General features: G+C 39.7%; 1 protein-coding gene across 3 annotated transcripts in view; it reads left to right on the forward strand.

Annotated features, from left to right (window-relative positions):
• The window catches only part of DOCK4 (dedicator of cytokinesis 4), a 480,387-nt gene that overhangs the window by 349,025 nt on the left and 107,883 nt on the right, over window positions 1-23,479 (forward strand). For all 3 annotated transcript variants that reach the window (XM_010344060.3, XM_010344067.3, XM_003921080.4), the window contains exons 24-25: window positions 12,410-12,537; window positions 14,643-14,777. In XM_010344060.3, coding sequence (XP_010342362.3) covers window positions 12,410-12,537; window positions 14,643-14,777 — 263 coding nt within the window. The remainder of the gene's footprint in view (window positions 1-12,409; window positions 12,538-14,642; window positions 14,778-23,479) is intronic.

The raw sequence follows: 23,479 nt of genomic DNA on the forward strand, positions 1-23,479 counted from the left end.
TACTTCATCGCATCTGCAAAGTCTCTTTTGCCATAGCATACTCACAGATTCTAGGGATTCAGAGATGAACATCTTTGGGTGACTGTTATTCTACTTACCACATACAGGTTAAAGAAACAAATTCAAAAGCAGTGTGATAGCTTAGCTCTATATGGGAAGGTGAAAAACACTCAGAAATCTAAGATTTTTGTTTATTTCTTGAAAGTAAAAAATAATGAAATCTAGAAGTGCTACAATAGTGTGAGTGTACACATCATGACCAGATGGAGGATACAAATGACACTTTTCTGATTAAAATTATAAACGTGAAATGGGATAAGGTAAAGTAGGGATCAGGACATTTAGGGGTATCCACTGGATATGTATTCAGCTAAAGACAGAGTACTTAATCTTGACCTGCCTTAATGACAGTTCAAATTCTCTAAATATAGAATATGGTGAAGACAATTGCTATTGTGAGTTTATTTTTGATCACGGAAGAACAATTGGTTAGCAATATGGAATAAAGAAGAATCTGAGAAAGTGGCCTTATTTCCTGAAAGGTTCCTATCAGCCAGAGAAAGGAGTAAAGAGAGCTGGGCTCATGCCTGTAATCCCAGCACTTTGGCAGGCCAAGGCAGGAGGATTGCTTGAGCTCTGGAGTTCAAGACCAGCCTTGCCTAGACAACATAGTGAGACCCCATCTCTACAAAAATAAACAAAAAATACTCAGGTGTGGTGGTACATACCTGTGGTCCCAGCTACTCAGGAGGTTGAGGTTGGAGGATCACTTGAGCCCAGGGGGCCAAGAATACAGTGAGCCATGATCATACCACTGCACTCCCACCTGGGTGACAGATGGACACTCTGTCTCGAAAGAAGCAGGGGAATACAGAGTACAGTTGGATCACATTTTAAGAAAATGAATTTCAAAACCTTTTCAGACCTTAGATGTTTCAGACCAAGCCCATCAAGACATCTAGAAGTTCTAAAAGTTGACATTTTACTGGAATCCTGTATTAGTCAAATTTCTCCAGAGAAAGAGAACCAACAGGGTGTGTGTGTATATACATGAAGGAAGGAAGGGAGGAAAGGAAGGGAAGGAAGGAGGAAGGGAAGAAGGAAGAAAGGGGGTCATAAGGAAATGATGTATATCATTAAAGAGGCTGAGCAATCTCAAATCTGCAGCCAGTAAGCTGGAGACCCATAAGAGCTGATGATACAGTTTCTGTCTGAGACCAAAGGCCTGAGAAGCAGGAGGGAAAATGGTATAAGTTGCAGTTCAAGTCCAAGTCCAAATGCAAGAGAAGACCATTGTCCTGGCTTGGAGACCATCAGGAAGAGAGAGCATATTTTCCATTACTCAGCCTTTTCTTCTGTTCAGGCCTTCAACAGAGTGGATGAAGTTCACCACACTGGGGAGTACAATCTGCTTTACTCTGTCTGACAATTCCAGTGTTATTCTCCTCCAGAAACTTCTTTACAGACACACCCAGAAAAATGTTTAAACAACTATCTGGGCACCCTATGGCCCAGACAAGTTGATACATTAAAATTAACCATCACAAATCCCAAGGAGAACAAAGCGGAGGAGGCATGCAAAGGAACAAGTATGGCTCCAGAATACTCATGGTTGAGCTCAGAGTAGCAATTAACATGTAGAGAAGACAGAAGTTCATATATGCACGTGAACACCAAAGAAGGGAATGAAATGTTGTCATGGCAAGATTCAAGCTAAGGCCGGGCGCGGTGGCTCAAGCCTGTAATCCCAGCACTTTGGGAGGCCGAGGCGGGTGGATCACGAGCTTGAGAGATCGAGACCATCCTGGTCAACAAGGTGAAACCCCGTCTCTACTAAAAATACAAAAAATTAGCTGGGCATGGTAGCACATGCCTGTAATCCCAGCTACTCAGGAGGCTGAGGCAGGAGAATTGCCTGAACCCAGGAGGCGGAGGTTGTGGTGAGCCGAGATCGCGCCATTGCACTCCAGCCTGGGTAACAAGAGCGAAAACTCCGTCTCAAAAAAAAAAAAAAAAAAAAAGATTCAAGCTAGGTTGTGGTAAGGGTCTCTGGGAAGCCTCACAGATGGCCAGAGCAGGCTGGAGGACTGAATCACCCACTTAGTCATACCCCCAAAGCCAAATTCTAGAACTTCTGACCAAACCTGAAGGACACCGATAATATTTGGAATCTAAATAGATTAATATTCAATGTCTAAATCATCTGAGGTCCAGGTGGACTTATTTAAAGCATTGAAAACTGGTACCTCATTTTTCATTTTCTCCCCCAAATTTTATTCTTCATATTTCCTGAAAACCACAAATAGAAGAATCTAAGTAGTTTTGGAGAAGACAGCTTTGGCAATGGCAAACAGATAGATTTGATGCATAGAAGTTGTTGGGGAAGGGGGAAGCGTGGAAGTGGCAGCAGAGAGACATAGTTGAGGGCATGGTAGCAAGAGGTTAGAAACAGGGTCCCCTGGACTTTGCAGGGTCAGATTCTGCTGGAGCTGTGGGTTTTACATTCACTTTGCATTTGTCACCATTACTTGGTGCTTGATGATTTGTTTAGCAGATGTCTGCAGTTAATGCTGAGCTATTTTCTTGCTTAAAAAAAAAAAAAACAGTTAACATATGTTTCTACTTTGGAATAATTGAACAGTTTATCAGGCAAAACCCTGCACAGATAGCAGAAGTAAGGATAAAGACCTAAAGCCACTGGTCATGTATCCCTGGTGAAAAGCGTACTGGTACAACTTGCTTTTGCCTACACACTAAAAAATCAAGTGTTTTAGGGTAGGAATTTCTTAAAGTAATCAAGTGGAATTTTTTTTCCTTTTGGCAGAAACTCCTCAGTCCCCATTAAGAGTTTTGTGGATTTCATACAAAACTGCAGTAAAAATGTAAGAGAAAGAAAGAGAAAGGTGGACTATTAGACTATTTTTAAAGTATACTTTAAAAATTAATGCCCTTCCCCATACTTTAGGCCATACTATGAAGAAAAGATGTTTGATAGGTTTTTCTATTAATTTGACAACTTCAGGAATAAAATCCTACTACAGTTTATGGGTGCCTTTTATTTCTTTGAACTGTAGTTAAAGTGCAGTTTAGTGTCGGGTTTTATTGCATTGCGTGTGATTAAATTTCTTTCACTCTTAAAAATTACATTTGTTTAGAACTTTTTTGCTAGCCAGGGCTTGCAAAATAGAAAGGCTTTATAAAGAATAAAGTTGCATAAATAAGAGCTTCTTTTTTCTCTAGAAGCAGAGTAATAATGTAGACCATTGGAAAAAATGTACAGACCTTAGTTTTTTTAATGTGGAATTTGTGATGATGATCCAATGTAAAATTATATTTTAAAAAACTACCTGGGACTTCAAGAAAGCCTTTGGCTAAAAATCATTAGCGTTCTGTTCCTTCTGTTTCAATCCCTTTATCCCAACCCTTCTCTTCCTCCTTACCTGTATACTCCTCTGGCTCCCTTTCCCAGGCTTTTCCAAAGGGAAGAATCTCAGGATGAAGGCCTTTCCAGGTGTTCTTCACCATCAGGGAGCTCTGAAAGCACTTGCTGAAAGTTGACCAGTTTTCACAGGTTTTCAGGCTCTGTTCTTGTATTTTATGAAAAATTTGCCCACATAATGATTTTGGGTTTTGCATTTTTGTTATTGTTGTTGTTGTTAAAGATTAAATGGCTATAACTATGTTTAAGTGCATGTTTTAATGAAGAACCTAGAAAGTTGTGTCTTTGAAAAATAGTTTCTTGCTGGGTGCGGTGGCTCACACTTGTAATCCTAGCACTTTGGGAGGCCACGGTGGGCGGATTGCCTGAGCTCAGGAGTTCGAGACCAGCCTGGGCAACACTGTGAAACCCTGTCTCTACTAAAAATATAAAAATTATCTGGGCATTGAAGCGTGCACTTGTAGCCCCAGCTACTGGGAGGCTGAGGCAGGAGAATGGCTTGAACCTGGGAGGTGGAGGTTGCAGTGAGCCGAGATCGCACCACTGCACTCCAGCCTGGGCAACAGAGCAACACTCCATCTCAAAAGAAATATGAAAAGAAAACTAGTTTCTGCATTTGTCTCTAGACAGGGCAAAGATAAAATTAAGAGTTTTAGGTAACACCTCACCCTGCACATAGAACTTAAGATGAAAAATATGCCTCACCGAAATCATAGTGGCCCCTACCTTTCAACTATGGGTTTTGAAAACAAATGTAAATTCACATATTTTGGGAGTCACAAGTCTCCCTTTGAACTTAGTTCTGTTACTGTGTTTCTGTACTTTTCGGGGCTGATTGACAGTAACAAGCACATTACTGGGGAAAGGATGACACCTGTATCATTTCGTTTCTTACATATCACTCTCCACATTCGCACAGATTTTCAGAGGGGCGGGGAGCTTGTGTGTCACAGGCAGCTGCTGTGGCTCGCAAGATAGTGAAAATCGCTGTCTCCCCGTGCTCAGAGCAAGTACCAGCAGATGGAGTCATTGTAAACTAAACTGATAATGGGCCTCTTGCGCTCTTCCTGTTTAAGTTCTGTTTAAACCTGAAGACAGAAATGCCAGGCTCTATTTCAGTAACCTCTAATATCCAGTAGAATTCATCATGGAGTCCATTCATTCAACAAATATTTATTATGGGCAGGTTCCACAGTATTATATTAGAAATACATTATGATGGAAATACTGTAACAAATTGAAAGGATAGAGTCTCTGCCCTCTGTCTGCCTGCAGTGAAGCACAAAAGCAGACATCAGACAAGTAATTATAATATGAAAAAGTACAGCAGCATTTGTGATGGGGCAGATTTCCAGGGTGCCATGTAGCAGGGAGATCCAAGCAAATCTTGGGACTCCTTCTACTTGCTTAGCCTCAGTTAGTGCCGCCATGTGCTGACCCAACTCTCACGTTTATATTTCTAGGTTAGACCTCTCCTCTGGGCTCTAAACCTGTCTCATGGATATCTCACAGGCTCATTAAATTCAGCAGGTCTAAATGGAAATCTCAACTTTTTTCTTTCTAAGTTTACTCTTCCCCGTCTCAGTAGGTGGCAGCACCATCCACCTAGAAACCTTAGAGTCGTTCCTTCTCCCCTTTGGCCTTTGTCTCTGTCCATCACCAGGACACCTCACATGCCTCTGTAGCTTCTCCCCGCACCCACTGCCACCTCTGCAGTCCAGCTGCACTTGCTCTGAGCTGCCTCTGCCCTTTGTCTCCTTGTTTCCCGTATTTACTTTCGCCTACCCATTTACTAGCCAAAGTTACCTTTTGAAACGTACCAGATGATGTCACTCCCAGCTTCTACTCACATCCCAGTTCTATTTTATCGGGGGACACACTCCAGAATTATCTTCCAGGCCCCATGATGTGGCCCCACCCACCTGCTTCATCCCATCTCCTTGCTACTTTTCTCTAGGATTCTCTGAAATCCTCTTTTCTTTTCTTTCTCTCTCTCTCTTTTTTGATGGAATTTCACTTTTAATGCCAAGGCTGGAGTGCAATGATGTGATCTCGGCTCACCACAACCTCTGCCTCCCAGGTTCAAACAATTCTTCTGCCTCAGCCTCCAGAATAGCTGGGATTACAGGCATGTGACACCACGCCCAGCTAATTTTGTATTTTTAGTAGAGACAGGGTTTCTCCATGTTGGTCAGACTGTTCTCCAACTCCCGACCTCAGGTGATCTGCCTGCCTCGGCCTCCCAAAGTGCTGGGATTACAAGTGTGAGCCACTGTGCCCGACCTGGAATCCACTTTCTCCAGCTCCTGCCCAGCAAAGTTAATTACCACTTATCCTTTATGGTTTATTCTCTCATTTTCTCAAGAAATCTCCTTGCTGCCCCGCCCACTTTGTTATCACTTTCATAGTACACTGTGTTTTGCTTCTTGACCACCCAGCGCAGTAGTAATGAAATAGAGAATTGGGTATTTCATTGATTAATGTCTGTTTCCCTCTTCCACCCCAGTAGAGAAAACCCCAGAGGCCAGGGACTTTATTTGCCTTGATCACAATGATATCTCTAGCTTCCCTAATAGTGCCTGGTGTATAGCAGGTTCTTAATAGATGTTTCATGAACACTAGGTACTGACTGAATCATGGGTTAGGGATCAGGATATAGCAGCAAAAGCTACTGTATCACCTGAGGTCAGAAGTTCGAACCAGCCTGGCCAACATGGTGAAACCCTGTCTCTACTAAAAATACAAAAATTAGCCAGGCACGGTGGTATGCACCTGTAGCCCCAGCTAGTCTGTAGGCTGAGGCAGGAGAATCATTTGAACCTGGGAAGCAGAGGTTGCAGTGAGCCGAGATCACCCCACTGTACTCCAGCCTAGGTGAAAGAGCAAGACACCATCTCAAAAAAAATAAAAAAGCTGCTGAACAAATTATGTGTATTAAAAAGGAAAATCTTGTTGTATTAAAAACTTTTGAGCTGAGGATAAGCACGAATATGACAATAAAGCAGTAGGTGGCAAGGTGGCTATGTAGGAGTCCCAGGCCAGGAAGTGGCACAGCCAAAAGTAAGAGGTACACGGTGCATGCCTCTTGCTTTAGGAAGGACGTCTAGGTGGAGGCATTCAGGGTGGGATTAAAGCCAGTGGCTGAGATCTGGGAGCTTAATACAGAGATCATCCTTATCCCTTTACTGTTGCTTCCCTCTGTGATCTTGACATTGTCTGCATGAAAATGTAGCCCCCTGAATCTGCAGTCCTTTTCTCTATGAGTGTTGGCTGTCTTTATACTCCAGTGTCTGAAAGGCTTGTTTGCAGGTTTTGTGGCTGGCTATGACTTTGCCAGTTCAATTCCTGGTGGCTTTGATCACAGAGGCCCAACCCAGCTCTGATGTCAGGCTTTCTGCATTCAGCAGCTTGGCTACATGCAAAGCTGTACCGCCGAATGCCCTTCCGCCTTCCTTGTTTACAGTGTCCCTGTAGTGAGGCCGCCCCACGGCAGTGCCCACGTCCAGCCCATGTTGGAGCCCAGTTTGTGGCATGTGACAGCCAACCCTTGTGTGCTGCCATAGGACTCACAGACCTCACTCTTGGTGTCCGATGCTAACTTTAAGGATCCCTGTCTAACGCTTGTTGATAGAGGAGGCAAAAGTATGACTCCTCAAAATTAATCTAAAGGAGGAAATCTACTGGCATTTCTTAGCTTCCCTTGCTCCTTCCTAGTCCTGTGCCCAATAGGGAGTACCAAGGGAGCTGGCTATATATCTACTCAAGTGTATACCAAAAAAGTAAATGAGAGTCACTCCTTCTACACTCAAGGAGACACAGGCAGCTTTATCTGAGATGAGGTATATGAGTGTATCAGCCCTTTCAAGGACAGAACCTGCACAGCAGATTCTGGAATTCAATATATGGAACGTTAGTATATGTTCAACTTGGGTTGTTTTCTGGGGGGTCTTATTTGATGGGTCTGGTTGTTTTCTTTTTAAAGGTAAGAATTAGCATATCAACCAGTCAGCTTGTTTACCATTTACCCACCTATTCTATCATTTGCACTGGCTGGCATTGCCCAAGTAATAGAGAAAAAGGAAATCTGCAAGCTAGATGGTTATATATTTCTTTTTATACATATCACACACGAGTTATTTGTTCACCTTACTTACTTTTCTGCAGTTGGTATTTTCTTAACAGTTGGCTACGAATAGAATTTTTAGAAATCAAATCTCCCTAGCTGTAGGAACATATCAGATAAGCTTTATCTTCCTTTCTAATTAAACATTACTAGACCGTGACTCCTGGCACTTAGATTTTCAGGTGGTGGTTGTTGTTGTTGTTTTTCCTGGTTCTTTTTATCAAGTAATTGATTTGTAAACAAGTATTTAAGTTTCCTAGTGAGGCTTGCTGTTTAAAGAAGGCTTACAATTATTTTACAAGTTTGGATTTTAATATTCTGTATTTGTTTGCTTAACATATAGAATTCCTCTGCCTTAGGTTGTCTGTTTTGATCCTAAACCAGAGGCTGGACCTTGTTATTTTGGTAACCCAATGGCAAGGGTCAAAAGAAAAAGGAGACTCCAAACCTAATTACTAAGAGAAGTAAAAAAGACATGAGAGAAATCAGGGAAACACCAGAAAAGGCACTTTCCCAGTTGTGGATGCTTTATTTGCACTCCTTACGATTTTTATTAGCATACCGAATCACTTTTATCTATAGATATAGGAAGAAATTGAAAGAGGAAGAACGGAGAATCACACTTCTGTAGCACTCATTGTGTTGCAAGCACTGCTGGCTAATATGATCTGTAACACAATCCCAAGAGGAGTGACCATTGTCTTATCCTCATTTTACAGATGGAAAGACTGAGGCAAGTATTTCACAGAACTGGAATTCTAATCTAAGCAGTCTGATTCTTGAGTCCTCAAGTAGAAAGAAAGCATCAAATAGGGATCTTGAACAGGGTCAATGGTTCAAGTCAAGTAGAATTTTTAATTTTGATCAAATGTAATTTATCACTTATCTTTGATAGTTTGAGCTTCATGTACTTGTTTGGGAAATCTATATCTAACTCATGGTCACTGGGATTTTCTCCTATGTTTTCTTTCAGAGCCTTTAAACTTTTAGCCTTAGCATTTAGGTCTGTGAGCTATCCCAAGTTAAATTTTGTATTTGGTGTAAGGTAAGGATAGAGGTTTTTTTTTGTTTTTGTTTGTTTTTAACATGTGTTTATCCAACACCATTTGTTGAAAAAAACTATTGTTTTTCCGTTGAATTGCCTTGGCACCTGTTAAAGAAAAAAACACTTAATGACATTGGCTGAGGATGGTAAGGCAGGCTTTTTTCAAGGTGAGGGTCATGCTGATAGGTGTAGGGATGGCTGCAAAGGGATTTTTCAATAGAGGAGAAAGATTGGACTAACATAGCATGGGTAAGTGGGACTTTATAGCCAAGGAACAGAGTCGGGGTAGGTAGATGGGAAATTATTAAGAGGAAACATTAAAGGGTGGGAAGTGGGGGCAGGGGTTTGCAGAACCTGGTTAAACTGACATAACAGGATTCTTGCTAAGGACAGGGCAAGGTGATCAGATATCACCTGGGGGATGGTGGAGGATGAGGAACTCAATCAGATAGCAAGGGTCTTATCGACTTTATATTAATATATTGTTATAATTAATTTGCTAAAGTTTTGAAAAGAGTTTTTGGATCTGTTGTTACAGATACAAAAAGGAATTTTTTTAAAGGTATAATCTTACAGGTTTAAGAGAATGGAAGAAGAGATACAATGCATAAGAAATAGCAGCAATTTTTACAAGGTTGGGTGGCAGTTGGCTTGCAGACAAGTTTGAAATGTGGGTGTGGTGTGTATGGAGTTAGAATAAAGCCAAGAAGCAAACTAATTTATTCCACAGAATGTCAGAAGACTCAGGTAGGCTTCAGAAAGGATCAGGAATTGAAAACATCTGGTAGCTCTAAAGATGAAATTGATTGATATTCATATGTATTGTACCCATTATCTTCAGAGAAACTAACCAGCCCAAGAGAAACCATCTAGATACTGAACCCTGGAGACCCCGCCCCAGTGGAACACCTTGCTTCCTCCCATCCCACAGTGATGCTTCCCTAGTCCACAAGCTTGCCTAGGCAGACAGAGGTTTTGTTATTTCCAGTTAGCATTTTAGTGCCTTACTTGTAAAGAAGAATGGACAATGAAGGATCACCAGATACTGGAGAAACGCCCATAATGTGAAAAGCAAAAGCCAAAATAAAGAAAGAAAAAAGTAATCCCAGCACTTTGGGAGGCCGAGGCGGGTGGATCACCTGAGGTCAGGAGTTCAAGACCAGCCTGGCCAACATGGTGAAACACTGTTTCTACTAAAAATACAAAAATTAGCTGGATACAATGGCACACACATGTAGTCCCAGCTATGGGGGAGGCTGAGGCAGGAGAAACATTTGAACCCAGGGGGCAGAGGTTGCAGTGAGCCGAGATCATGCCACTGTACTCCAGCCTGGGCAACAGAGTAAGTCTGTGTCAAAAAAAGAAAAATGTAACTAGAAAGAAAAAGATAGTTCAGGGTGCAAAACTGTTACCAGAAGAAGGGTCTTGAGTGTGAGATATCCAGGTCCTTGGCATTTGGAACAAAGAATTGGGAAAAACACACAAAGTAACAAATGAGTGAAACACAGAAATCAAGCAGCAAAAGCGGGGATTTATTAAAACAAGAAAGCACTCCACAGGATGAGAGTCAGCCAAGCAAGCAGCTCTAGGGCCAGGTTACAAAGCTTTCTGGGTTTGAAGTATTCCTTTTGAGGTCCTTTGTCTAGATGAAGGATTTGGTCTGTGGCTAATTAAAGGCTAAGGTGAATTGGTGCCCTTTGCAGATAAAGGGATGGTTCTTGCTTGGCCTGTGGCCAATCCAGGCCACTTTCCCTTTCCATCTGAGAGGCAGCAGAAGAGAAGGGGTTTAGGGAAAAAGAAGAGTCTTTGATCCTTTGCTACTCAGGCATGGGGAGATGGGATTTTTTCCTTTTGGTTCAACTTTTGGAAGTTCACATTAATAGGCCTTAAGTTCCCTGTCCCCAGACTCAGGTTTCTTTCCCTTTCAATCCAGTTTTGGGAAGTTCACATGAATTGGCCCTCAGATTCCCTGCCCCAGACCTTGATATTTTTCTTTGATTCAGCTTGAGGAAGTTGGCACAAATTGGCCTTAGATTCCCTGCCTGCAGACCCTATTTTCCTGCTTTAAACATTTCCTTTGGGAAAGAAGAGAATGCACCTGTGAAACAAGAATGGGAAGCTCTGGAAAGAGAACACTCATAGAAATAAACAGAAATGGCTGCATAATGAAAATACAAGGCCTGTTGTTCAAAAGTTAAGAATTTCAAGGTGGCAGTAGCATAGCTTACACCAAGCATGGGGTCCTTCTGAATACAGGGACCTGTGTGGCTGCTCAGGTTACAAACCCACAACACTGGCCCTGGGAGGGAGAAAGCTCTTGGAAATAAAATATGTGATAGCATAAATACTAAAACTGAGTAGATGATTTGGAAGATAAGGTATGGAGATCACCCGGGAAATTGAACAAAAAGAAAGGAAACATCCTAGAAAAGTAGAAGATAGTTCAAGAGATTTACAATGTAAATGTAGTTGAATTTCCAGACAAAGGATAGGAAAAAAAAAAAAAAAAAATCCTAGAAATAATTCAAGGCAAATTCCCAGAACTGAAGGACACAAGTTTATAGACTGAAAGGGTCAAGGCAAGTTACATAATCATGAAATTTTGAATTACCAGGGATAATTTCCCAAAAGCTTTTAAAGAGAGAAAAATAAAACCAAGCAAAACTCCAGCTATGTACCAAGGTTTGCAAATCAGAACAGCAGCAAAACCATAATGTTAACTTAGCCAGAAACTGATATAACCATTTCGAGAGGCTTGGGGAGAAAAGGAAGTATATTAGTCCATTTTTGCACTGCTATTAAAGACATACCTGAGACTGGGTAATTTTTTTTTTTTTTTTTAAAGAGGTTTACCCAGGCAGTGGCTCACACCTGTAATTACAGCACTTTGGGAGGCCAGGGTGGGCGGATCATGAGGTCGAGAGATCAAGACCATCCTGGCCAACATGTTGAAACCCGTCTCTGCTAAATTTACAAAAATTAGCTGGGCTTGGTGGCATGCACCTGTTGTCTCAGCTACTTGGGAGGCTGAGGCAGGAGAATCATATGAACCCAGTAGGCAGAGGTTACAGTGAGCTGAGATCACGCCACTGCACTCCAGCCTAGTGACAGAGTGAGACTCTGTCTCAAAAAAAAAAAAAAAAAAAAAAAGAGGTTTAATGGACCCACAGAAGTGGGTCATGGCAGAAGGTGAAAAGCATGTCTTATGTCTTACATGGTGGCAGAGAAGAGAGAGTGAAGCTAAGTGAAAAGAGAAACCTTTTATAAAATCATCAGATCTCTTGAGACATATTCACTACCCCGAGGACAGTATAGGAGAAACTACCCCCATGATTCAGTTATCTCCCATCAGGCCCCTTCCACAAGGAATTATGGGAGCTATAATTCAAGATGAAATTTGGTTGGAGAAACAGCCGATCCATACCCAGGGGGTTAAAAAAAAAAAAAAAAGGAAAAACTAAGTTCTCATCTACAATCGTAGAAAATCAGTAGGTAGTCTCTCAATGAAAATTCAGGAAACAGCAAGAGAAGCATGTAGTTTAGATATTTAGAGATAAAACAAACAATTTTAAAAAGATACCTATTTTACCTAAAAGTGTCAAAGGCCTCCAGAGTGTAGGAATTAATGCTTTGGGGAAAGGAACTACTGTTTTTCAATATAAACCTTGCAGAACTAATACCTTTGTAACTACATGTGTTAATAATGTAACAACTAAAATTGGATTAAAAGTAGATAAGGACTTGCCCTAGGTATTGTGTGGGACTCCAACAGATGTGACACTAATGACTCTTCTCTCTTCAGATTCCCGGTACATTCTTCTGCCTGTCGTGTTACATCACCTCCACATTCACTTGCAAGAACAGAAGGACCTAATCATGTGTGCACGTATCCTTAGCAACGTATTTTGTCTCATCAAGAAAAACAGCTCAGTAAGTAAATACAGGTCCTAGTATATAGTTTCCATCAAATGGCTTCTGGAAATAAACTTGTAAAAGTCTACAAAGAAACTACACTAAAGAGGAACGCTTTGAGACTCACTTTTATTTCCAACTGGGCTGGACTTATTGCTTCTCTTTGGAAGGAATTTTTTTAACCTTGTGGGATTCTGTAACCCCAAATAACCTGGGTTCCCCAAACTTGCATTCATTTCAAGGAAGAACTGCATACTGAGTGAGAAAAATAGAAATCTCAAAGCCTCCCACATGTGTCTTTAGTCTTGATATGATGACTGCTCTGTGGCAAGAATAAATTACTGCTTGCAACTTGAAGTCGTTTTTGATCCATTCTGTGAAAGATGGCATAATGATACTCAGAACTTGGCTATGGCCCTTGGGCCGGGTCCCCTGGAAGTTGCAGAAGCAAAAGACAGCCCCAGGAGATTGGGGGTGTCTTACAATATAACCATTACTTGGCCCCAACCATGATCTCCAAATTGTTACGGATTTGGGGATTCCTGTCAATGTGCCTAACTGTTGATGCAATGCAACTGCATTAGAGAATGCAGTGCAAAATGAGAAGAATCACATGCTTGCTTATAAATGGGACAACTCAAGAGTATTTGTGTTCATGGCTCAGGGGTCTGGTGTGAAATCCACATATGGAGAATATCCTGTTCCACTTCTGCCAATATGCAACTGTTAAGTAACCATTTTACTCATCAGTAACAGGTTTTTATGGAGCAGAGTTTGGCAAGGAGTGCCAAGACTCCTGTTTCTCTGCTTCCTCTATGCTACAGTTTCCCAGTTTGTCACTTAAGATCAATTTCTGAAGATCAGTGAGCTGGGACGGGGCCTCAGTGGAGTTGTTGGAGATAGAGTCCCAGTAGCACGGGAATAGAGTTGGCAATTGAGGGAAAAAGCCTAGAAATTTTGCCTCTGAAAGTGTAATAAGAGGAACCTGCATGGAACAAAGCAGTTTACTTTTTCCCACCCCCATAATCTAGGCCCCAAGGGTGCTTTGCAACTGAATAGAACAGTGGTGACAGAAGGCATGAGTTCACATTTAAACCTCCCTCTGTAAAATTCTATAAAGAATAACCATGCTATGCCTAGTTAGAATCTTTTTCCAAATTATAATTGCTGAGGGTAAAATGTAAGTTAGATAGTTCACTGCACAGAAACGAAAACAGCAGATGAGAAATAAAAAGAAATCACCTCCACAACTTCTGCTCTCTGTAAGACATTTAAAGCAGAAACTAACTCTCTGGAGCGAAAACCTTGGTACTTTTCTTTCAAGTGTTAGAAAATTTATCATAAAATCCTAGCCAAAAAGCTCTTTCCAGCTTGTACTTTCTAAAAGTATTTTTACAAAGACTGATCTCCTTGGTTAGGAGCATTTGTACACAGAGTTTTGTTTTGTGCAGGTGTAGTAAGAACACAAATCCATCACATACAGTCAGTGCAGAGGAATTTGGGGTTCTTTTTCAAGTCCTGGGGCATGGATAATATTAACTTTGCATCAGGAAAGCAGTTCCCATATGGCCACTGACCTCAGATCCATTCTGTAGCTAAGGGTATTTGCCTGGGCCAAACGCTGTTTCTTAATATTTACATGCAAAGACTTTTAAAAATCACTTTTTATAGGAATAGTCATTTGTACTTAAAATAGAGTTTTGGAAAATGACTGATGCAACTCTAGTGATGAGAAAAGTAAATATAAGCACAGTCTGGAACCGGGGAGTTATAGACTAAGAACCAGGATGAAATTGCATGAAGAGTCAGGCCAGGAGGCAAACTGAATTGCCTAAGGTAGCACACCCTGTTGGGAGCCTAGCTGGTGTTCTGAGTTAGTCTGGTATGCCTTCGTGACATCACCGACCTTTTTATTTGTATCTCAGGTATCCATTACACCCCCAAGTTGTATGCTCTTGGGTAAGCCATTAACTTCTCTGTGCCTTTGTTTACTGTAAAAGATCATTCACTTAGGAGAAATCCAGGTCTCTCAAGTTCTCTGACTCTTGGATTTCCCCTTTTCTGTTAGATTAAAATGCATGTTAAACCCCAATTTCCTGAAGACCTTTTTTTTCTCTCTTAAGGAAAAATCTGTGCTGGAGGAAATAGATGTGATAGTGACCAGCTTGCTGGATATCCTGCTGAGGACCATATTGGAGATCACCAGCCGACCTCAGCCATCCAGCTCAGCAATGCGGTTCCAGTTCCAGGATGTCACTGTAAGATCATAGAGCAGGTGGCACGTGGAACAGGGCCTGGTTATGCTTGCTAAAGCTTCAGTCACATTGCAGGTGGCTTGATATTATCATCTGGAAAATCTAGCCTTAGGAGAGTAACCCGTGAGCATTTCAAAATCATATGAGGTTAAGGAAACCAAGATATAAAGCATGTTTGTTAAGGGAACTTGGAATAAGCAGTTTTTAATTGCAGAAAGCCAACTTTGATATTAGTCATACCTTGCCCTGTTTAAATTAACTCATGATCTTATATCCCAAGTCTACTTGGTAACTTTTTGTTCTCTTACCATCCATCAAATTGCTTGAGTAAGTGAGAAGAGTGAAACAGAGTAATAGGAGTCAGGGGCACTGAATTTTCATTCCAAATTTTTCACTCTTACTAGTTGGGATCGTATCTTTTCTAGGCCTCAGTTTCCTCAGCTAAGAAATAAGAAGGTTGGAAATGGCAATTTTTTTTTTCTTCGAGATGGAGTCTCTCTTTGTCGCCAAGGCTGGAGTGCGATGGTTTGATCTTGGCTCACTACAACCTCCACCTCCTGGGTTCAAGCGATTCCCCCGCTTCAGCTTCCTGAGTAGCTGGAATTACAGGTGCCCACCACCACACCCAGCTAATTTTTGTATTTTTAGTAGAGACAGGGTTTCACCGTGTTCGTCAGACTGGTCTCGAGCTCCTGACCTCAGATAATCCACTCACCTTGGCCTCCCAAAGTGTTGGGTGTGGGCCACCATGCCCAGCCTGGAATTGGCAAATTTTGAGGTGCTTTCAAGTGCCACTATTTTGAGTCTAATATTTATATTTTATATTACATGTAAAACATTAAGAAAATATTAAGAAATAACATATCTGACAGTTTATAAATGTGTATCTATTTATGTATATTCATGAATATGAAATGATACAACCACTATGGAAAATAATGGTTCTACTATATATGCAAGGTATGAATGGTCCACTTTCTCAATACTGCCATCAGCATTTGGTGGTGTCCCTTTTTTGGAGTGGAGAGCATTCTGATAGCTATGTAGTGATATCTTATTGTGGTTTTAATTTGCATGTCCCTAATGGCTAATTATGCTGAGCATCTTTTTACATACTTATTTGTCATCAGTATGTCGTCTTCAGTGAAGTGTCTTTTTGGGTCTTTTTGCCAGTTTTTAATTGGCTTGTTTTTTCACTGTTGTGTTTTTATTTCTTTTTACAATATGTGGTTTGCAGGTATCTTCTCCCACTCTGTCGCTTGTTTTCTCAACCTCTTAACAAGCTTTGCAGAGCAAAAGTTTTTAATTTCATTTAAGTCCGGTTTATTAATGTTTCCTTTTATGGGTCAAGCTTTTGACTCTTTTTGCCTAGCCCTGTATCTTAAAGGTTAGCTCCTAGTTTCTTCCCTAAAAGTAGTGGTTTTATATTTTACATGTAAGTCCCTTACCCATTTTGAGTGAATTTTGCATGTGTCAGATAATTCTAACATCTCTGACCTTGCAGTGTGGACATCTATCGATTGTCTTTTTCATCCAATTTGAGATTTTCTTGGTTCTTGACAGGACGTGTTATTTTCTGTTACAATCAAGACATTTCTGCAAAGGCTCTGGATCTTACGTAAACCTTCTGTTTTAGCTAGTTTTAAGTGACACCACGCATCAGGGGAACAGTGAGTGCCTACATGTTATGGTGAGACAGAGATAGAAATCCACATTTGCCTCTCGGCCTCCCTGCATTGACACCTGAGGCAAGAGAGCTTCTTGTAACTGCAGGGTGAGGTGGAAATTCTGGTTCTACATGTAGTCTCTACTGCCAATGTGGTGGGAGTGGCTTTGTTACTGCCGGGCCATGGTAACCGTCCTGACTTTCTGCTAGGCCTCTTTGACACCACCCCTGTGGGGACGAAAAATATGACTTGTTACTGCCAATTGTGGGTGGACGTCCAGGCTCTCCCTTGGGTTCAAGTGATTCTCCTGCCTCAGCCTCCTGAGAAGCTGGGATTACAGATACCTGCCACCACACCTGGCAATTTTTTTGTATTTTTAGTAGAGGTGGCTTTCACCGTGTAAACCAGGTTGGTCTCTGTCTCCTGACCTTGGGATCCGCCTGCCTTGGCCTCCCAAAGTACTGAGATTACAGGTGTGAGCCACCGCACCTGGCCAGGTATTCAGGTTTTTAGTTGCACTTAGCAGGAGGAATAGCGGATAAGTATGTCTACACTTTCAACCGGGAAGAGGAAGGATGTCTCCTTCATTATGGTTTTGATGGTAACATTTTGATTGCTTCTTAGCAACATAACTCTTAACATAGTTCAAAAGTTATAATGGCACAGAAAACAGAATCATAGCAGATGCTGGACATGGTTAAAGGTTGCCTGAAAGCAAAAACTAAAAACACTTTCAAACTGCTTTGTATCGACATGCAGAGTGTACAAAGTTGTCTACATCAAATCTCTATGGGATATACGTGATCTTCAGGCCATTATGGTGTAATAACCAATGCCAATTATGAGACTTCAAGAAATCAGTCGGTGAATCAGGTCTGTGGATGGAAGTAGGGTAGGGCAGGCAGGGTTATTGTCCTGGTACTAAATTCTAAGAAAATCACATGAGGAGAATCCTTCCTGCATAGCTCTGTGGTACCCCTTGCTGTGTGAGAAACCAAACTCTCAAGATATGTGTGGTGAAATTTTCTAGGAAACACACACTTAAGTTATTTGATGTCTTTGTTTTTATGCTTTACGACTTTTTTTTAAGAATACTCAGACCTAGTTTTATTCCTACTCTGCCATTGCACTGACTCTGTGATGTTGGTCAAGTTACTAATGTCTCTAAGCCTCAATTTCTTTGTCTTCAAAACAGAGAAAATAGGCCTGGTGCCATGGCTCACACCTGTAATCCCAGCACTTTGGGAGGCCAAGATGGGCATATTGCTTGAGACAGGGGTTTGAGACCAGCCTGACTAACATGTTGAAACTTCATTTCTACTAAAAATACAAAGAAATTAGCCAGGCATGTTGGTGGGTACCTGCAATCACAACTATTCGAGAGACTGAGGCAAGAAGAATGGCTTGAACCCAGGAGGTCGAGGTTGCAGTGAGCCAAGACCACACCACTGCACTCCAGCCTAGGTGACACAGCGAGATCCTGTCTCATAAGTAAATAAATAAACCAGAGAAAATAGTTGTACTTATCTCAAAGTTAGTGTGAGGATTTCAGCAAATTTGTAAAGGTATTTAAACAGTATCTGGCCTAATACTCAGTACGTGCTGGCCATTAGTCATTGTGGTAGCAGCAGCAATCACAGTAATAACTATGACTGTTGCAGACGTGCTTGTTGTATTGTTACAATAATTCTAAAGCGAGAAACATGCTCTGGTCTTTCACAAAATCCATTCTCTGAAGACTGAAGATCTGTTGAATTTATCATTTTCTCATAGAGAACAGGCTTTCTGAATAGGGAGCCTTTAAAGTGACAGTTCTACACTGAGCACCTTTTCAGTCTGTGCAGACACATGCATGGAGAAGTGCCCCTGTCAAGTAGACACACTGTGGGTAAATGCAGATCCCACAACATGCCATGATGAATTCTTCCAGCGCTCTGTAAGCACCATGATTGTTACCCTGTCTCCTAGCCACACCAGCTTGAGCACTGGCTTCTGCTGTACCATAGTTCCAGATAACAGAGTCTTATTTTTAAAATTTAAAAGAATTGTACTTTTTGTTTTTCCACCAACTGTTTTTTGAATTTTAAAATGCTTTCTCTAGCTAGAAAACTAAACAAAACAGAAAAACCACCATTGTTATCAGTTCCTTTCACAAGTCTAATTATAGGTAAAAGCAGATTTTATAAAGCAGTAGAAATGACCACTTGACTTGCATCGTCAACTAATGGAGCTCCAGAGTTCCTTACAATTTATAAATGCTTCCTTGTTCACAACTCTGTTAAGTACCATTTATGAAGCAGATTCTTCTGGGTATAGGCCAGGTCTAAGACAGCCACTGTGGTATGCTTATCTAAAGTTTTCAGGTATTGTTGATTTGTGGTTGGGGTATGGAAATGGGTCTGGGTTAATTCTGTAAGAAATATGTGAAAAAAGTAATGAATGTGTATAATAGGTTTCATGAAGACAGTTGTAGCCATCCAGGACCCTTGCTGTACATAGTCATTTGTAGAAATTCCCATTGGACTCAGTCTATACATAAAATGGCCCCTGAAGATTACAGTGTTTTCAAGGTGATTTATATATAAGAAATTCTCACACTGCAACTAAGTACATCTTAGCCATTGATGGTGTTTTATTTCTTTTTAACAAATTATGGGTCTAGGATTTACATATAGATATACCCTTAAAATATCCTAAAAACAAAGAAAATTACATTACAGATAAAATATACATTAGTAATTGGACATTTCACAAATCACCACTAAAAAACTTACTCTTGTAGCCAAATACCACCTGTTCCCCCAAAACCTATGGACATTTTTAAAAAATTAATTATATTTTAAATTTTAAAATAGAGCAAAAAAAGATACATTATAGATAAAACATACGTTAGTAATTGGACATCTCGGCCTCCTAACAGAGTTGAATGTGCTTGCAGTTCCTCAACAGCATAAGTGAATACATAAAATGACATTGTAGAGTAGATATTGGGATTGACAATAATACATCATAAATGCCCAACAGATTATATGTCATGATTATAAGTTATTGCAATGGGCCTGAGTCAGATATGACAAATAAAATCATTAATCTGAATTCAAACAGGTTTCTCCCCTATGTATATTGACTGTAAAGACTTAAGATGAAAGTCTGTTCATTACTGCTTGAAATTTCTTGTTATTACTAAATTTGCAACAAGTAATATGTCATTCCTTCCACTTCAGCATATTTCACTATTCACAGGATTGTGTGTTGAAGTAAATGTCTTAGGAAAATTAATCTAGTCGCTGTATTAGATACAATGGGAATATGATATGGAAAACTAAGAGATGGAAAAGAAATGAATGGATTTCTACTAACTAGATTTGCATATTTAAGTCAAGACATAGTTAAGAGAAAGGTAAAAAAGTATGAGCATCAGTTATCAACTGATGGATTATAATATATTTTAATTATAACTTAAAAACTCAAAAAAAACTCAGGTATATTTTCTCTATAATATCAATAGTCTGAGCAGAAGGAAGATGAATCACTGAGTACAGACTTCTAGAACAGATACCTGGGTTCACATCCCAGCTTCACAAATCTCAAACTGTGGGGCCTGGGGTAAATGTCTGAACCTTAAGAGATAATTAACTTTTCTTTGTTGATTGTGTCAACCCAACAAGACCCAAACAAAGAATGAATTCAATAGTATAACCCAAGTATGGTAACACGCATAGTGCCATTCCATAAATCATAGTGTCGTCATATGTCTTTCTTATTTTATAGAGGTATAATTGACATAAAATAAATGACAGCTGTTTGAAATGTATAATTTTAGTTTTGACATATGTGTATTCCTATGAACCATCACCACAATCAAGATCGCAAATATGTCCATCACTCTCCAAAGCTTTCTTTTCCCTTCTCTATTCCCTCTCTCTTGCCCTTCCATGCTACCTCATCCCCAAACAACTACTGACCTGCTTTTTATAGTAACTTATCTGTTACTATACGTAAGTTTGCATTTTTTAGAATCTGATATGAATGGAATCATGTAGTACATAGCTGTTATTTGTATTTTGGGGGCATAGGGGCAGGGATTCTGGCTTACTTCACATAATATCAATAGTTTATTCCTTCTTGTTGCTGAATAGTATTTCGTTGTGTGGATATACTATGATTTGTTTCTTCATTCACCCCTTGGTAGACATTTGAGTTGTTCCTGGGTTTGACTCTTGTGTTCCATTTACCTGTTTTTCTGTTTTGACACCAATAACATACTATCTTCATTGTTATGTTTTATAATAAATCTTAAAGTCAGGAAGTGTAAGTCTTCCAACTTTACTCCTCTTTTTCAGTTTTTTGGACTATTTTAGAGCCTTTGCATTTCCTTATGGATTTTAAAGTCAGATCAGCCTTTCAATGTCCAACCCCCAAAACTATGCTAGGATAATGCCTGGGATTGCATTGAATCCATTTATTGATTTCAGGAGAATTGACTTTTTTTTTTAAGAGGGCGTTTCACTTTTGTCACCTAGGCTGGAATGCAATGGTGTGGTCTTGGCTCACTGCAACCTCCACCTCCAGAGTTCAAGCGATTCTCCAGCCTCAGCCTCCTGAGTAGCTGGGATTACAGGCATGTGCCACCACTCCCAATTTTGTATTTTTAGTAGAGATGGGGTTTCACAACGTTGGCTAGGTTGGTCTCAAACTTCTGACCTCAGGTGATTCACCTTAGACTCCCAAAGTGCTGGGATTACAGGCATGGGCCACTGCGCCCAGCCAGAATTGACGTCTTAACAATACTGCATATCCCAATCCATGAACATGTAATATCTTCATCTTTTTAGGACTTTAACTTCACTCCTCAGCATTTTGCAGCCTTCAGTGTGCACATTTTACACATCTTTGGTCACGTATATTAGAAATTATTTGATATTTTACTGATATTATTTTAAATTTCAATTTCTGATTGTTCATTTTTAGTGTGTAGAAGTAAAATAGATTTTTCTACATTGATCTTATATTCTGGAATGTCAATAAACCCAATTAGTTCTAGTAGCTCTTTGACAATTCCATAGCTTTTTCTATGTACACAGCTATGCTCTCTGTGAAGAAAGACAGCTTTTTAAAAATTCCTTTCAAACCTGTATTCCTGATAGCCTTTTCTTGCCTTATTGCACCGATTAAAACCTTCAGTACAGTGTTGAATAGAGGTGGTGAATAAGCTTGAAAAGTCTTTATTGTGTCTTTGCTTTTGGAAGATACTTTCCCTGAGTAACAAATTCTTGGTTGATAGTTTTGGGGTGTTTTTTTTTTTTCCTTTTTGTTCTCTGAAGCTGTTGCTCCATCGTCTTTCAGCTTGTATTTTTTCCAAGAGAACTTTTCTCTCATCTTTGTCTTTGTTCTTCTCTACGTAATGCACCTTTTTTATTTTTATTTTTTTCTGAATAGTATTTTAAGATTTTCTCTACCACTGGCTGTAATCAATTTGATTATGATGCGCCTTGGTGTAATTGTCTTCTTATTTCTTGTGCTTGGGGGTTGTAGAGATTCTTTAATATATAAGTTTATAATTCTCAAAGAATTTGCAAAGGTTTATTCTCATTTCTTCAATTACTGTTTCTGTCTCTTCCTTCTCTTTGAGTCTTTCAGTTACATAGATATTCTGCTAATTGAAGTTGTCCTACAGTTCACTGATGCTTTTTTATTGTTTTTATTTTAGTTTTTATTTATTTTTTTTTTTGGTCTGTGTTTTATTTTGGAAAATTTCTACTGCCCTCCCTTTCAAGTTCAATAATCTTTTCTTCTGCAATGTCTAGTCTTCCACTCAACCCATTCAATGAATTTTTATCTCACAACTTGTAGCCTTCATCTCTAGAAGTTTAATTTGGGCTCTTTTTATGTCTTCCATCTCTAAATAAATATATTCAGTCTTTCCTTTAGCTTCCTGAATAATTAGAATACATATATAACTATGTTAATGTTCTTGTCTGGTAGTTCTAGCATCTGTGTCGTTTCTGGATCTGTTTCTATTGACATATTACTTTTTCTCCTCATTTGCATCATTTTTTCCTTCTTCTTGACCTGCCTGGTAATTTTTTATTGCATGCCAGACATTGTAAGTTTTGTATTGTTGAGAGGTGGATTTTTTTAATTAAAAAAAAAATAACTTTCAGCTTTGCTATAGAATAAGGTTAAATTTATTGGAAACTATTTGATCATTTTAGGACTTGTATTGAAATTTGTGGGGTAGGACCAGAACAGCATTTACTCCAGGAATACTTTTTCTCCAGTACTGAGGAAACACTCTTTTTGGTATTCTAACTGATGCCTTAATAATTGTGAGGTTTTTCCAGTCTGTCTGGCTTTAAAAAAAAAAAAAGGCCCTGTTATTCCCAGTCCTGCGTGAGCACCAGGCACTGTTCTCAAAGTCCTTCCAGATCATTTTTTTCCTAGTGTTGGGTTGGGCTACTTCCTTACACACATACACAAAAATATTAATAATGTTGCCTGTAAATTTTTAATTCTTTTTTTAAATATCAAGGATTCTCTTGTTCATTAACAAAGTATGTGTTGAGCTTGGAGGATGTTTCTTCTGGCCCACACTGGTTAGTTTCTTGATTATTTACCCTAAAAAATGTATACAGATAATTATTTGTCATACTCGTGTGTTGCAAATGATTATTTGCAAGCAAAGATCTGGCCTGAATACCTGGTTACCCTGAGATGGTCTTTAAGAATTATAGCATCTTGGGGCCTCCAATTGCAGTGATTGAGGGTACATTGAACTTTCCTGACCCAACTGCCTCTATTAAAAAATTCCTCTTCTCAGGCTTTTAGTTTCTACTTATAAAATCTGTAGTCTCTTTCCATGTAAAATCTAAGAAAACAGTTCCCAATTAAATTGCACTTCTGTAAATATACTATACAATTAGTTATCAGTGACTGCCTCTCCTATTGTATTTGTTTTATTTTAAATGTTATTACTCTGTTTAAAAAGATAAATTATTTGCTGAGCACAGAAAGGTTGCACTGAAAATGCAAGTATTT

This window comes from Saimiri boliviensis, chromosome 10 (assembly GCF_048565385.1).
Source record: "Saimiri boliviensis isolate mSaiBol1 chromosome 10, mSaiBol1.pri, whole genome shotgun sequence".
Taxonomy (NCBI): domain Eukaryota; kingdom Metazoa; phylum Chordata; class Mammalia; order Primates; family Cebidae; genus Saimiri; species Saimiri boliviensis.